Here is a 14,391-nt window from a genome sequence, read left to right as displayed (position 1 = left end):
CAGGCAGAGGGCTGAGCAGCTCTTCACTAGAAATTTTTTTCTTTTTACTTAGAGGCTGAAACTGGTAAAGACCTTGTCCACTCTGCCATGCTACCAGCAGCCTCAAATGAAACACTGTTGTGCTCAGCTTCCCAGAAGGATTATTGTATGCCAAAGCTTTATGTTAGTGGAAGCAATCCTTTCCTATGGACAAGGGGGGAGAAAAATCAAACAAGTCATCTACAGTAATCTGTGTTGACAGCTTTTTCTGAGAAATAGCCCATATAATTCACAGCAGGAAAGAGATTTGTATCAACAAATTACTTTGGAAGAACAGACTTTGATGAGGCAAATGAGACCAGTCCCCCAGTCTACACTTTGGTAGAGGGCAATTTCTACAAAATGCTGCCCCAGGGATACCTCACACCCACTGGATGTATGGAGAGAGGCAAGGTAGGAGTAAATGTGGGAAGAACAGCATGGAGAAATTGTGATGACAATCATGGTGGCATCCTTTTCCAAACAGGATGAGGAGCTCTGGCTTGTACTGATTCATAGTTTGTTTTCATGGCACTATTTATAAATCTGCTAACACTTCCTAAATGGTAACCCTAACGGCAAATTACAAATCCTTCATAATTTGACATGTATCTGAATTATTTTATGTGTTTTCAATGGGAAAAATAACCATTTTCTTGACTGCTTCAGAACAGCGAACACTGGAGACGTTGAATTGATCGGACACAATGAAGCACTGTGTGTGAAACCTGGCTGGATATTGCCTGTTGGATCAGAGCAGACCTGTCTCTCATTGGAGCTTATTTGGGAAAATCCAGCCTTGATCTTAGCCCCTTTTCACGGGGTACCACACATATTTTCGGAGGTGCCCAGGCCATCAGCTTCAGACATCCCCAAACACAGCTCTCCCCTGGGCACCAGGGGAAGCTGTGGGACGCACGGGGCAGCAGCTCCTGCAGTTTGTGAGGTTCTTTGGTGGGGGCTTCATTTGGAGCCTGTCTGTGGCAGGCACAGGGCAGCTCTGCAGGGCAGCGGGGACACGTGGCTGTCACAACTTTGCCCATCCCACGTGACGAGGCCCTTCACCCACCACAGAGCAACCCCCTTCGGAGAGCAGGTCCTGTTTCATTCACCTCAGTTCCTACACCATTAATTCCTCCATCATCCTCCTTTGTATTAATTTCTTAAGCTGCTCTAGCTGTCACATCTGCACACTTACCAGCTGGTTTCCCATTTTTAATTGCCCTCAGAGGGCTTCTTCAAGAGCCACACCTGCTTTTGTATGGGCCTTAATTTGTCACTGTCCAAACTGGAGCAGCAAGCATTTAAAATTCAGCCTCTATGACTGTGTTGTATTTCTTCAAATGCATGATTAATTGCCAGGCCTTTACAGGCTGCATTCAGCTATTTCTGCATAAAACAGAGTCTGTCTTTTGCTGGAAAGCTCCTCACATCATGGATATTAAATATCTTGTCAGTGAGACTTGTGTTTGTTCATCCCATTTGTCCTTGCAGAAAGGGGCTGTATGAAATGCAAAGGAAGTTCAGGGCTCTCTCAAATTTATTCTGTTTAGAGGGGGAAAAAAAGTTATTTTTCTTTGTCAAAACTGTTATTGTAAGGAAATATTTGAGATTAGGGCAGGAGGGGATGTTCCAGGTCATTCCATCCAGCCCCTGAAGCAGGTTGTATAATCCAGCTCATAAACTGCTTGAACTCCACCTTAAAAAATACTAAGCCTTTTTTTGTCCTCCTTCACAGCTGCTATGGGAAGGCTGCTTTAAAACCTTATTTTTAAGCCCAAAGTGATTTCCTTATTGGATCCATGCTTGGAGAAGCCCTCCATGGCTAGGCAAGGGGTGCTTTCCCCTCTCTTTTAAAGCATCTTCTCAGCCCAGATGTGTCCAAGGTGCAGGATGTGGCCAGCTGGGGTTACCCCCTCTTCCACCCCTCAGATCCTCAGGGACAATCAGTGAGCTGCAAGCTGAAAACCATGGTGCTACCTACTCTGGCAAGAAACAAACTCTTGCCCCCAAAAGCCCCACCAATATGAGGAAGACATGGAAGGAGTAGCAAAGAAGAGAGAGATTTACAGATGGATGGATGGATGGATACATTGGCAGGCAAGTAAGCACTTTTAAAAAATTAATTTTGAATTTGCCAGAGCCTCTTTCTGCCCAGGGCTCATGTAGAGGGCGGGAAGCTGCTCTCAGAAATCAGTAGCAGGCTCCTCCTGTTACTGTGTACAGCCATGGCCTGCAGGGGCAAAACTAACCTGAAGAGGGGAGCACAAAACAGTGATTGCCAATGCACTGGTGGTTCTAGTGCCATAGGGTGAGCAGCACATTGGACCACTGAAGAAAGGTTAAAAGTACCTGTTATGGACACATGGCTCGGTTATATACATTTACATGGTGGGAACCCTCACACAGAGGCAGCCCAATGCAAGCGGCAGGTCAGCTGGGCATTTGGTGGCAATTGTGGCTGATACCCCACAAGCCCAGCCTGCACTCCACAGCCTTTGCAACAGTCTCCCTTCTTCTATCTGGAAACGAAGCAATGCCAGTGTCTCCAGCCAATTTTGAGGCTCAGTTAGTATTCACCAAGTGATATATGTAAGTGCTGAGTAATGTTTTAACATATTATTAATTTCTTGAGAACAACAGAAGGCTGCTCAAGAGCCGTCAGTGCCCATTCCTGCAATCACAGAAAAGCGGTCATGCGGGAGATGCCCACGCAGTCCCGGCGGAGGATGCTGACATCTGGGGGCCAGCTGCCTGTGACCCCTCGGTGTGGGACACAGGGGAAGTTCCTGTGCACACTCCAGTGCCCCTTGTTCCCAAAGGATGCTACAATCCTGATATTAAAATGCTGTGTTTGCTGTGGCCAAGGGAGGAACGAAACAAGCTCCCCAGAGTTCAGCTAAGCCCTGATCCATGCTGGCGTGGGAGGTGGGCACCATGTCTCCCCTGCCTCAGCCCCCTCAGCCCTCCTCCCTGTTTCCTTGCTGTCTTTTATTGCTTTAATCAGAGTCCCCCTGATCTGATGAAGGCTCAGAGTCCTCCTGAGCAGCACTGCTGGGACTGCCTAACCGGAGGATCCCTAGAGTGTAGCTGTGAGAACGAGTAACAGAGCAAGGAGCTGCACCGCTCACCCCTGCCACCCTCTGCTCCCCTCTTTTGCATGCATATTTTGTTTCCAGCTAGTGGGATCAGGCTTTAATAACAACAAAAGCAGCTCTAGATGCAGCCCAAGTCCTCTGTATTTGGAAGTACATCCAGCTGATTCCTGTCACGGATCATTAAGGGCCACAGAAACACCCAGGTCTCTTTGAGGCCACTCATCCTCCTGTTGAAATTAGGGCAGAAGCAGGCAGGAGACAGGGCAGGAGGCTCGCTCAGGAAACTACGTGGGGGCAGCAGGTTTGGGGGGGGGCCTCGGTGGTGTGGGAGGGAGTCAAGGGTAACAGAGAATTAAAGGGGAGAAAGAGAAACCAAACAACTGTAATGAGAAACACAGAATGAAAGAAAAGTCCCAATTCTTACTTTGCTCACTACAGCCCTCCTGCCTGACATTTACTGATTCCTCCCACCCCAGCGCTGCCCCCTCGCACCCCCCCCGTTCCCACAGAACGGCCGCGTTTCCCGCCCCCCACCCCCTTCCCCTTCCGGGGGGCGGCGGGGCGCCACCAGGCCCTGAGGCTGCCGCGCCCGCCGGCCGCCAGGGGGCGCTGCCGGGCCGGGGTCGCCCGCGGGGTCCCCGCTGACAGCCGCCCCCCCCAAACGGGGTCCCCCCCGCTCCTGCCCCGGCAAACCCAGCCGCGATTTATGAGGCTGCCACCTTTGCAGCCGCCGCCTTGCTGGCTGTCGACACGAAAAAAAAAGGGGGGGGGGGGGGGCAAACAAGGCCGTAAAAGCAGCGTGTGGGGAGATCAGCACTTCCAGGTGCGGTGGGGCCGTTCCCCGCCGAGGGCCGCTCCGCGCCTCCGCTCCTCAGCCCGCCCGGCCCACAGAGAAAATACTGTTATGTCCGTGCTGCGGCTGATCGGGGCCTTCCTAAGCAGGAGCTTATCTGCGCGCCCCGGGGGTGGCACTTCCCGGACAGCCAGGGAGCCGGCGGGAGCCGCGGGAAACGGCGTCCCCGCGGGGGGGGTTGTGTGGCGGCGAGGCGCTGGCCTCGCTCCGCGGGAGCCATCGAGCAGGCAGCGGGCAGGGTTAGGGAGGGAGCGGGGCAGGTCTGCGGGCAGCTCGTGGTGGCTGGCTGGTAAATTGGGCTGGTAAAGCGGAGACGGTGCCGTTGGTCCAGACTTGCCAGGTTTGGGATGTCATACCAGTTTGCAAGTCCATAGCGACTCTCATGTAATTCAAATTCTGTTGGAATAATCTATACAGCTATAAACATCGGTACGAAGCTCGAGAATGGCGGTGTCAACTGTATTTCTGAAACGTTCTTATTTTTGAGCACTCCACAACAACCTTCCCTTAACATAAATGTGTTTCAGTACCTATACAGAAAACGTTTTTCCAAGTTGTATTTCAAAACAACTATTAAAGACTCATCATGCTAAAATGGAGGGTTCCAATCTCTTCCCTTCATTAGGCCATGTTTTCTTTAAAAATTCCCATTGGATTTGTAGCCGCTTGCCCTCTCTGCTGCAGCCTTACAGGGAAAAAGAGGAGGGGGAAATGTTATGTGGAGCTTTTCCAATACCTTTCACTTCCCAGTGCCCAGAGCTCATTTGGTCTGCATCTGCCCCTGAGGTGTGGAGTTTAATGTCTGACAGATGTTTTGACTTCTGCTGAGCAGTTAGGAGACAAGGAAGGTGGCCAGCACCATAAAATGTTTAATTCATCCCTTAGTTGTGAAGTCCTGTGGAGGAATGTGGCCAGTGTCGAGGCCGATGGGAAAGTGTCTCCTGTGCTGGGAAGTGGGGTGTATCATCAGGCCTCCAGAAAGCCTGAACCAACTGGTAACCCTGGTACCAGTGACAATGCACCTCTGACTTCTGTGCAAGCAGCTGATGAGACAGTAACACGGTGAGCTTGAAAAAGTGGATCTGGAGACAGCATCCAGGGGTCACCTCACTTCTTAGGAGAGCAAAAGCATTTGTCATGTCCACTTGCTAGTGTCAATTACCTGTCCCTGGATGGATGTTCAAAAGGTTAAACACAGAAATACATCTGGAAAAAAGGACTGCGTATACAAGATACAGTGTCTTATGTGATGTATTTAATGTCCCTAATTTACGTGCTGACAACTTCGCCATTTCTAAGCAATGTTATCATTCATCTTTCTGATGATTAACTGGCACAAGCTTCAAACACTGTTTATCACACTTTGATGCAGCAATCAAATAAGAAAGGCAAGGTGTTACAGGGGTGGCTTTTTTTTTTTTCTTCAAAAATCTTACAGTATTTACAAAAAAATGCATTTTTTTTCTAACACCATTCTTGGAATTATTCACTCATTCACAATCAGTCATTGTATAAAAACATCATTCAGAAATAAGTTTTAAAATACACCCACCTCCATTGCATAGTATACAGAAAAATAGGCAAGAGTCAAGACACTTGATTTTTCAATGAGAATGTGAACTGATTCAGAGGTACATTTCTGAGAAAGAAACATGCACTTCTCAAAAAATAATCAGCTGTAGTTCTCCAGAAGCTAAAGAGCTTCTTGTAGGTCAACCATCAGATTTCTCTTTTACAGATCAAGTATCTCTTGAGGTGTATTGCCGTACACACAATGCTGGCATTAAGGTCAAACAAATCATATTGCAATTAGAAGATTTACTCTGCAGCATTTGCATGTGGACAGTGACAAAAATGAGTTACACAAAGTACTCACAAGGAGCAATGCTGTTTTCATGTGTCATGGCCCATCCCTGGAATGACTCAATGGATCTGATTTGTTATTTCCAATTTCTGCTTGTATAATTGAGAATCTGAATATACCCTTATATTTTTAGGATCTTTTCTACTGTAAGAGGTCCTTGGGTTCTTTTCACTGTAAGAGTTAAAATGGCAGGCTGTGAAGGGATTAGCAGGCACTGACTATCTATCCTGTTGATTTTCAAACAAAACTTGGTAATTTAGTCATTTGGTTATCTTGTATACTGATAATTTTTTCGCTTTAAAAATGTGCTCCAGTGAATTCATTGAGCCTGGTCCATTAAAGAGCAACAGGGAACTCTGAACAATAGGTGCTTGTTTTACAGCTACTGCAAATGCTTCGAAAGCACTAAATTGCCTTTTATACTCAACAGTCTAATAACAAAGACTGATTTTCTCCCTTTTTTTCCCCCAATTGATTTGATGGTTCACTTGAGCTTTAAAAACACATTACATAAATCTTTACGGCTATTACAGAAGTCTTTTGTCAAGTTTAATTTGGTGTTTGGGTTTTTTTCCACGGTGTAATCATTCACCGTTAAACTCACTGTACCACACATACCAGAATCGTGCTTGACTCTGGATCCATAAGAATAGTAAGTCCTAGAGGTTTATTTTGCATGGGGAGGGACCTAAATCCTTCCAAAGGCAGTTTATCACTGAAAGCTCCTGGTTCAGAGGTATATCAGAAATAGTGCTGAGCACTCCCAAAGGCACCTCCGACAACACTTCTATCCTCTCTTGCTATTTAACTTTACCATTACAACTTTCTTTGGGCTTGATAGCCCGTGGTGGAAATAGGATTAACTGAGAAGGTGGAAGATCCATCAGTGTAGACCTCTCTCCCTGATGCAGAATAAAGGGGAACATGCTGCTCACTGGGTAGAGGTGTAGAGAGCGAGACCTGGTAGAAAAGCAGTAAGTGTTGGAAAAACGTCAGAAATGCAACTGGATACAAAACCCCAAAACCTGAGCAGATGATATTATCTTTACCAGGAAAAGCAGAGAGGCTGTAAAATGCTAGGCTTCCTCATCCTACTTTCTCCTTGACCCCTGTGTGTCCAGATGCTTTTTCACTTTCCTCCTGTTTTTGAAGTGGAAGATATCCATCACTCTCCCCTTTCCCCACCCTCCCCCCTGCTGTGGTCCATGAGGAAAGCCTGGCCCTGGAGGTGTGCAGGGCCAGGGCTCCCTTTGGGGAAAATGAAGAAGGAAAGGCTGAGAGAAGTAGGATGCTCTTACTGCTCTCCCAACAAGCCACCTCTCTCAGCATTTATGATCACTCAGCAGAGTGCTTGGCTCTTTGAAGGGCGGGTTGGTATAGATGGGCCTTGGCTGGCACTGTAAGGGGAAGGTGGGGCTCTGCTGGTGATGGAGCTGGAGATGAAGGAGTGAATCAGAAAGAACCCAATTAAATGCACCACTGAGCTTCTCAGTACCGGGAGCCAGGGTTCCGTTAAAGATGCTGGGGTAAGATGCATTTGATGCTCAGAGGTCGCCATGTGCACCCACCAGATAGCCAGCCGGGATTCTGCTCTCATTGCCAGTGCTGTAAATCCAGAGTAGTGACACCGACTTCCTTGACTGTGTTTGGAGCAGCAGAAAACTTGGCCTCGCATTATAACCACTGTAAATGCAGGATGGGTCAGATTCACGCCTGGTGGAGCACAGTGGAGGAGTGGGGGACAGCACTCTATTAATGAAGCTATTATTCAAATGAAGAACTTTAAAAGAAAAGAGAAAGATGGAGTTGCTGGTGACACTGACTGACATTGTTTGGGGATCACAGTAAGATCTGCTCAGCGAACAGGGAGAGCAGAGCTAGCGCCAGGGCGCAGCTGCCACAGGGGAGGAGCGGTGCCACGGGGGCCGTGTTTCGGAGCATGCACTCCACCCTGGACCAGGAGCCATTGTTGGGCAGCGGCTGTATTCCTGCCAGGCTGCACATGATGTTGTAAATATCCACGGATCTGATGGGAGGTGCTCGGAAGTTGGATCGGAAATCTGCAGCAAAAATGGGCAAAAGAGAGGAGTTGGCGTCATACAACTTGGGGCTGAGGTCCTGAAACACAGGGTGCTGTGGGGCAAGGCCTCCTCTGCCTTTGCCAGGACTTACCCAGCAGGCTGGAATGTGGCACACAATACAATTTACAACATAGCTCAGCAAAGCCATTTTAAATGTTTTTATTTATTATTTTTACTTCTAGCCCAATTTTATTCTAAAAACTAAAAAAATTTAAAAATTATTAAGTACAAGAGCTACTTTACTGTGTATGCTTGGTAGATTTTATAGCTTGAAATAATTGTATTGCATATTCTGCTTTGCTTTCTCTCCTGTCTGTACTTGCAGCCTGGTGCTCAGCAGTGTTTAAAAGGCCTGCTGAAGTGGAAACCAGGGGTTTTGTGTCTGCCCATGGGACAGGTGGGTGAGGTATGCTGCAACATTCCCAAAGAAAGTGCTCTGTGTTAGTGAGCTCGAATCCACCAACAAAGGGAGAATTCCTCTGTTTCAAATAGAATTAAAATTCAGGCCAAAATTAGGAAAATAGGGCAAAGAGTTGCTGCGCCGGGATGTTGGAGAGGGGCTGACCAAATCCCTTCGCATCTATCTGCCCTGTTTCTCTAGCTACAAAACAGATAGAGAACTAGAAACCTTCCCGCATCCAGCTGTAGTGAGGAAATCCTGCCATCTATTTGTAATCTTTGGGCGTCGCAGAGTGCCACATCAGGGTCCTGACGTGCGAGGGGCTGCAGAGATGCTGGGGCAGGGACCATGGGGCTGTGGGGGTAATGGGACACTGGGGATGGTGGCACTGTACCTGGCCCATACGCGAGGAAGAAGGCTCTCATGTCCATGAGCTCGTTGTCATAGCCGTGCCAGCCGTTCTGCCAGGCCTCCTTCCTCCCCGTCCCGTTCTCCCAGAAGGGTAGCTTGTCCCTGCTCTGGGCAACAACAGCAGAGCGCGGTTAGTGCCCGCCTGCCAGGCTGTGCCTGGGGTGCCGCAGTGTGTCTCTGTGTGCTGTGCCACTCCATCAGGCCCCTGCACCGTGCCATCAGCTGCACAGGGCCTCATCGCCAGGAGGGGTGACCCCCGGCTTTGCCATCTCAGCAAGTAAGCCACCTCTCAGCTGAGCGGGGAGGACAACCTTCTGCCTCTCACTCATCTAAATTTCTGCCGTGAGCACAAAGTATTACAACCATATGTGACACATGTAAGCAAGGTGGTGTCCCTCTTCTGTTGCATGCCAGCAGCAGTGATCTCCCATCCAGCGCCACGCAGTCCTGTGGATTTAATGGTGTGTTGTTCTGTCTGACATGCCATTAGTACCATAGAAAAAGAATCCATTTTTGCTTCCTTTGACTAGTCAGCCTAAACAATACAAATATCACCCCTACTATATACTTTCTAATTATTATTTCTTTATTCTCCATGCCTGTTGTAGTATTAAAGCAATGAGGTTCCTTCCATGGAACACAGGCTCAGGCCTAAGAGGGTCCCCCTCTCCCTTGCATAGACCATTCTCAGTTTTCTCTCCCTGCTCAGTGGACCCATGCTTTAATAATTTGTCATCATAATTCTTGTTTTTCCTTACCCATATTGCACTTAAGTTGTACTTTTAAATTCCTTCCTTACTTTCTCCTGCTCCATATTTACAGCTCTTAGAGACTACCTACAATAGTGCCATTTATTGGCCCCCCTCAGGAGCAGCAGACCCTAGGGCTGCTCAGAATGCTGGACCAACCCTCTCCATGAGTTTCTCTTGTCCCATACTTCCTAGGGATGGCAGCAGATACTACATTCCAGATATCCCCAAAACTATGGCAGGAATTTCACTTAGATGAAGAACATCAGCTAACAGTTTGTTAGGCCCCTGGCATTAATTTCTCTGATGGTTGCAGGGAAGGAGCTACAGTTCCCTAAAGTGGCCAGGTCTGGACTTCGCATGCTGTCACAGGAGCACAGAAGATGCCCCAACAGAGTCTCCCCCATTCCCACCCTGGGTGAGTGGTGCTGGAACCCCTGCAGATGGCGAAGCAGATTGACTGAGGATCCCTTTCCCTTTACAATTTATTTTGTTTGATTTTTGTTTTAGTCCTCTGCCCAAGAAGAAAATTGGCCGTGTGCAGGAGTGCTGAGGACAGCAGTGATGATGCTTTGGTGTGTACCTCTTCTGACTGCTTTCCAGGGGAACCCCCGGAGTATCCCTTGTGTTTCTTTGTACCTAATAGTCAGCAGATGTACCAGATAGTTAAACAAATTTAGCTGACAAATTAAATCTCTTTCCTGGTCCCCATCTATTTCACTGAGAGCGCTCAGAGCAAGCCAGAGAAAATAGACTCCTTCCTCTCTTCCTACCATAGCACCTCCTTACGCTGTGGCTCTGCTTACTGTGGTTCCCTGGGACTAATTGTCACTGGGCTGCTTACCATTAGGCAACCTGTACAGCATTTGTTAGCATCAGCTCCAGACAAGCCAAGTCACATCTAATTTGTAGTGTTTCTTTGGCAGTATCATGACATTGCTGAAGTTACACCCTCCATGGTCCTGACAGATGCTGTGGACTCAGCTGCTTCCCCAGGAATGTCAAACACAGGAGGTAGTGTGCCTTTCTATCACCCACCCAGGCACCAGGACATACCTACTCGCGGTTAGATGTGCAGTCAAAGGTGCAGTCATTTTCATTATTTTTGCTGCTAGTTGGGTCAGAAAACATACTACTTTCTTTCACAACTGCATCTGAAGTGAGACTTCATGAAATGGAGCCATTAACAGCAGTAGCTTGAGGGAAAGAGCTGTGCAAGCAGCTCAGCACCCTTCTAGGCTTACAGCAAACCCCACAAAGCCCTGGGGTTTCTTTGGGGCCAGGATGCCAGCAGCACCCCCACGTGCCTGCCTTGGCAAACCCAAATGGGACAGAGGACTCAACCAAGACATTAATTTTTCATGCTTAGCCTAAGCCTGGGCTAGCGCTGCTCCTCAAATGAAGCAGGCATGTCTGGGACTGCTGACGAACTTTTCCCTGCATGTGCATGTTTAGAAGCTGTACAGCAATTGTTCCCTAAAACCTGGGCAAGTACACTGGGATGGGTACAGGGTGATCACACAGCCCTGAGGGCTAACACCGTTGTTGCATGCAGGAGAGCAGCTGGGGGAAATTCTGCTCAAAGGAGGGGGACCACTCACTTGTGCCGAGGGAACAAGATAATGCTAGTAGACTAGCTTCGGTACAGCTGGAGGTGTGCGAAATCCCTCCTCATCCTGCTTTAACCAAAATGTGGATGGGCTTTTGTTCCTATGCTCCTTGCTGGGGAAAAAAACCAACTTTCCAGATACATCCTCTTTGTCTCTCAAAAAAACCCCTTTTTCAAACAGCTTATAGCTATCCGTTAGCCAACAGAGTCAAAATACCCTGTGAGCATGATAGGGAAGAGCTGAACATTCTCTCTTCAGTGGTTTGGGCAGGAAGTATAATAGAAGGCTCAATTATTGCTTTAAAAATATGACAGGAAACTTTCATTTTCACATCCCATTCACAGATAATGAAAATGTACCAAGGAGAAGGAAAATCTGACAGCATTAATGAGAGGACATTTTTGAAAATCAGAAACAATGGGAAGGAATGGGCAGAGAGACAGAAATAATTACCATAGCAGCAGTGTTTGCTGCACTGTTATTAAGGTTTGTCAGAGTTTCAATGATTTTTTTAAAGTGCATTTTTTTTACAGAATATGTAAAAATGTTCTGTGTTGAACTTCTGTACAAAAGAGTTTAGTTGTAATTTTTAAAAATAATTTTGGCAGGAATGTTTCGGATTCCTACTTTACAAGTCTGAATCTTAACTCCGGCTTTTTTACTTTTTTTTTTTTTTTTAAACCAGAAATGTGGTGCTCACCCATCCGTACTCAAAAGCAATCAAGTTTTTTTAGAGGTGAATTTTTATTCAACTGTAGAAATTATTATCCTAAAGTCAGGTTGGCTAGTGAGAAATGTGGTGTGGACCACCTTGAGCAAAGCCTGGTGAGCAATAGGTCTGAGAGTCATGAAAGAGGATGCTCAACTGAATTGCCATAATTTGCAAGGCAGTGATGGGCAATGGCTATGATGGGACACTGAAAAAAAACAGGACTCCTTGGTTCTGTTGCCAATTTACCAATTTAATGTATGGCCTTGGGCAAATCACTTAGTACTGCTCCTCAGTTTACCCACTTAGAAGATATATAAGTTGCCTCACCCTCTGAGCTGTGGTGAGGTGCAGTTAATATCTGTAATGTGGAGATGCTCAGTAGTGATACAAGTACAAAATAATAACAACAACAATAATTTGTTACAACAAAATAAGTTGGTATGAAAAATCTCAGATTTCAGTGTGTGCACTAGATATCTCTGAGGAGTAAACCCCAGTCTGACTCTTTTGAGACTGGAGGGCTTGGGAGAAATGGGGCATTTTTTGGACAGTCTGGTGTATGGGAAGCCAGGCAGAAGGAAAAGTTGCCACAAAGTACTGCTGAATGGAGGGATAGTAAAGTCTTGAAATGGAAACACTTTTTTTTTGTGCCTGAGATGAAGGTAGATGGGCAGGGGGAAAAGGAATAAAGCAACAGAACTGAAATGGGAAATACTAAAACTCCTCCTGCTTTATGATGACACAGAAAAAAGAACAGTCTTGACTATTTAACTTCGTCTACCTTCAACATAGCTGCCATGCCTTTAGACTCTTTTAAGCACAGTAATATTTGACATTAGTTTTGTAGTCAGCCCAAGTAAATCACGTAACACTTTAACTCAATGCCCAGCATAGAATTGTACATTTTTCTTACTGTTTTCATACATTCATGTCTAAGTATTTTGCTTCTATACTTTACCTCTACTATGAACCATCCTTTCTCAGCCACGAGAGTTAGTGGAGACACAAATTTTCCTTTTTTGTAGAAAAACCTGTCTGGAATATCCTGTATGTTATAAACGTCCATGTGTTCCACAGCTTTCAGTTTTTGATATATCTGCAAAGAAAACAAATGTTAGGACACCATAAGCTGTAAAGAGCATATACACAGCTATGGGTACATGGAAACACCTGAATTTGTAAAATGACTAATCCTCTTTAATGGCTAATCATCTGCATGTTAAAACTGGGGCTTCGCTGGTCCAAAGATGATGGCTGTGCAAAATCTGCTTATGTAGTTTAGAAGGTTCTGAAAACTTGGATCATAAACACACAGGAACACATGAATTTGTGTATTATATATAATATACACACTCACAAATGTATGCATGTGACTATATCAACCTACAGAGATAGACCAGCAGAAACAAAACCATCACAGGAGACAGTAAAGTAAGTTGATGCTCAAAGACATCATGTGGAGTGGGTACAGATGCGGAAAAGGCATATTGCTTTTGTCCTCTGTCGCTCATTCTCTCTGTGCTCTTAAGTGAACAATTAATGTCATCTCACCTGGGTTTCTTACACTTAATCAGTCAATCCCTATTAAAGTGATTGATAGTATTTAGTTATTCTGCTTCATAAAGATGCCATGAGATTAATCAGCCAATGCCTGTGGCTTTGAAGCTTCACAATACCATACAAGTGGTTTATTAATATTAATCATACCATCTGGAATATAATCACACAAATGTAGTTAAACCCCAAATTATTCAGAAAAATATTCTAAATGCTTGAAGAAGATATTCAGATGCCATAAAGAAAGAGGTTATTGGAGTCCACAGAGTGTATATCACTCTTTTGCTTAAATATAAGTAATCTCCAGGAATAAACAGCTCAATTCTGCAAAGAATGAAAGGTCCTTCACTAGCCTTTTAGCTAAGTCCCCCTTGTGTGTGTATATGTGTGCAATTGATTTGCATTGATATGCAGTTGCCATAAGGACAGCACCAGGGTGTGATGGCATGACTCAGCCAGACCCTCCCACCATGACCTGGGCTAAAGAGTGGTCCTGGTGTTTCACCAGTACTTCTGGTGCTTCAAAACGGCATAACTCTTAAAGGTGATAACCACTATGTTATGATACGATCTAATTCCTAAACATGGCTCTTTAAAGTGAATTCAGAATAAAGGAATCTGGCTATTGGGAAACAGAAAATCAACTTTATTTCACTTATAAAAGCATCATTCCAGTCCTAAAAAGAAGTGAAGAAAGAAAACAAAACCCTGGTATGAGGCATTGTAATTTATTCTCCTTAGGGATATTAGGCTGTTTAATGGAGAAGCATATGCTTAAGAGCTTTGTCGGATGAAGCCCCATGTCTGCATGAAGTCCCAACTTATACTTGCCCCTGTTTGAAGGTCTGGCCTACAAAAATAGGGACCTCTGAGTTAAAGTGGAGGAGAGCATATATAAACGCTGTGATCCCCTGCAGGCACCCTGAGTGATTTGCTTATGCATGCCTCCAAGACAATTTTCAATTCTGGCATTAATGTGAAACGGTCACAATATCACAGCTATACAATTCCTGGAGAGCCTGTTTGGGTGTGAAAATT

At 45.9% G+C, this 14,391-nt stretch overlaps 1 protein-coding gene across 1 annotated transcript in view; it reads right to left on the bottom strand.

Moving 5' to 3' along the window:
• Nucleotides 1-5,204: 5,204 nt before the first annotated feature.
• ENPP6 (ectonucleotide pyrophosphatase/phosphodiesterase 6) overlaps nucleotides 5,205-14,391 on the bottom strand; it is a 33,895-nt gene continuing 24,708 nt past the window's right edge. The window contains exons 6-8 of the mRNA XM_074822753.1: nucleotides 12,755-12,892; nucleotides 8,709-8,832; nucleotides 5,205-7,893 (exon numbers count right to left, since the gene is read on the bottom strand). Of these exons, the coding sequence (XP_074678854.1) occupies nucleotides 7,673-7,893; nucleotides 8,709-8,832; nucleotides 12,755-12,892 (483 nt within the window). The 3' untranslated portion in view covers nucleotides 5,205-7,672. The remainder of the gene's footprint in view (nucleotides 7,894-8,708; nucleotides 8,833-12,754; nucleotides 12,893-14,391) is intronic.

This window comes from Strix aluco, chromosome 4 (assembly GCF_031877795.1).
Source record: "Strix aluco isolate bStrAlu1 chromosome 4, bStrAlu1.hap1, whole genome shotgun sequence".
Lineage (NCBI taxonomy): Eukaryota > Metazoa > Chordata > Aves > Strigiformes > Strigidae > Strix > Strix aluco.
Note: the sequence above shows the minus strand (reverse complement) of the source record. Positions and strands in the feature narration are given on the sequence as shown.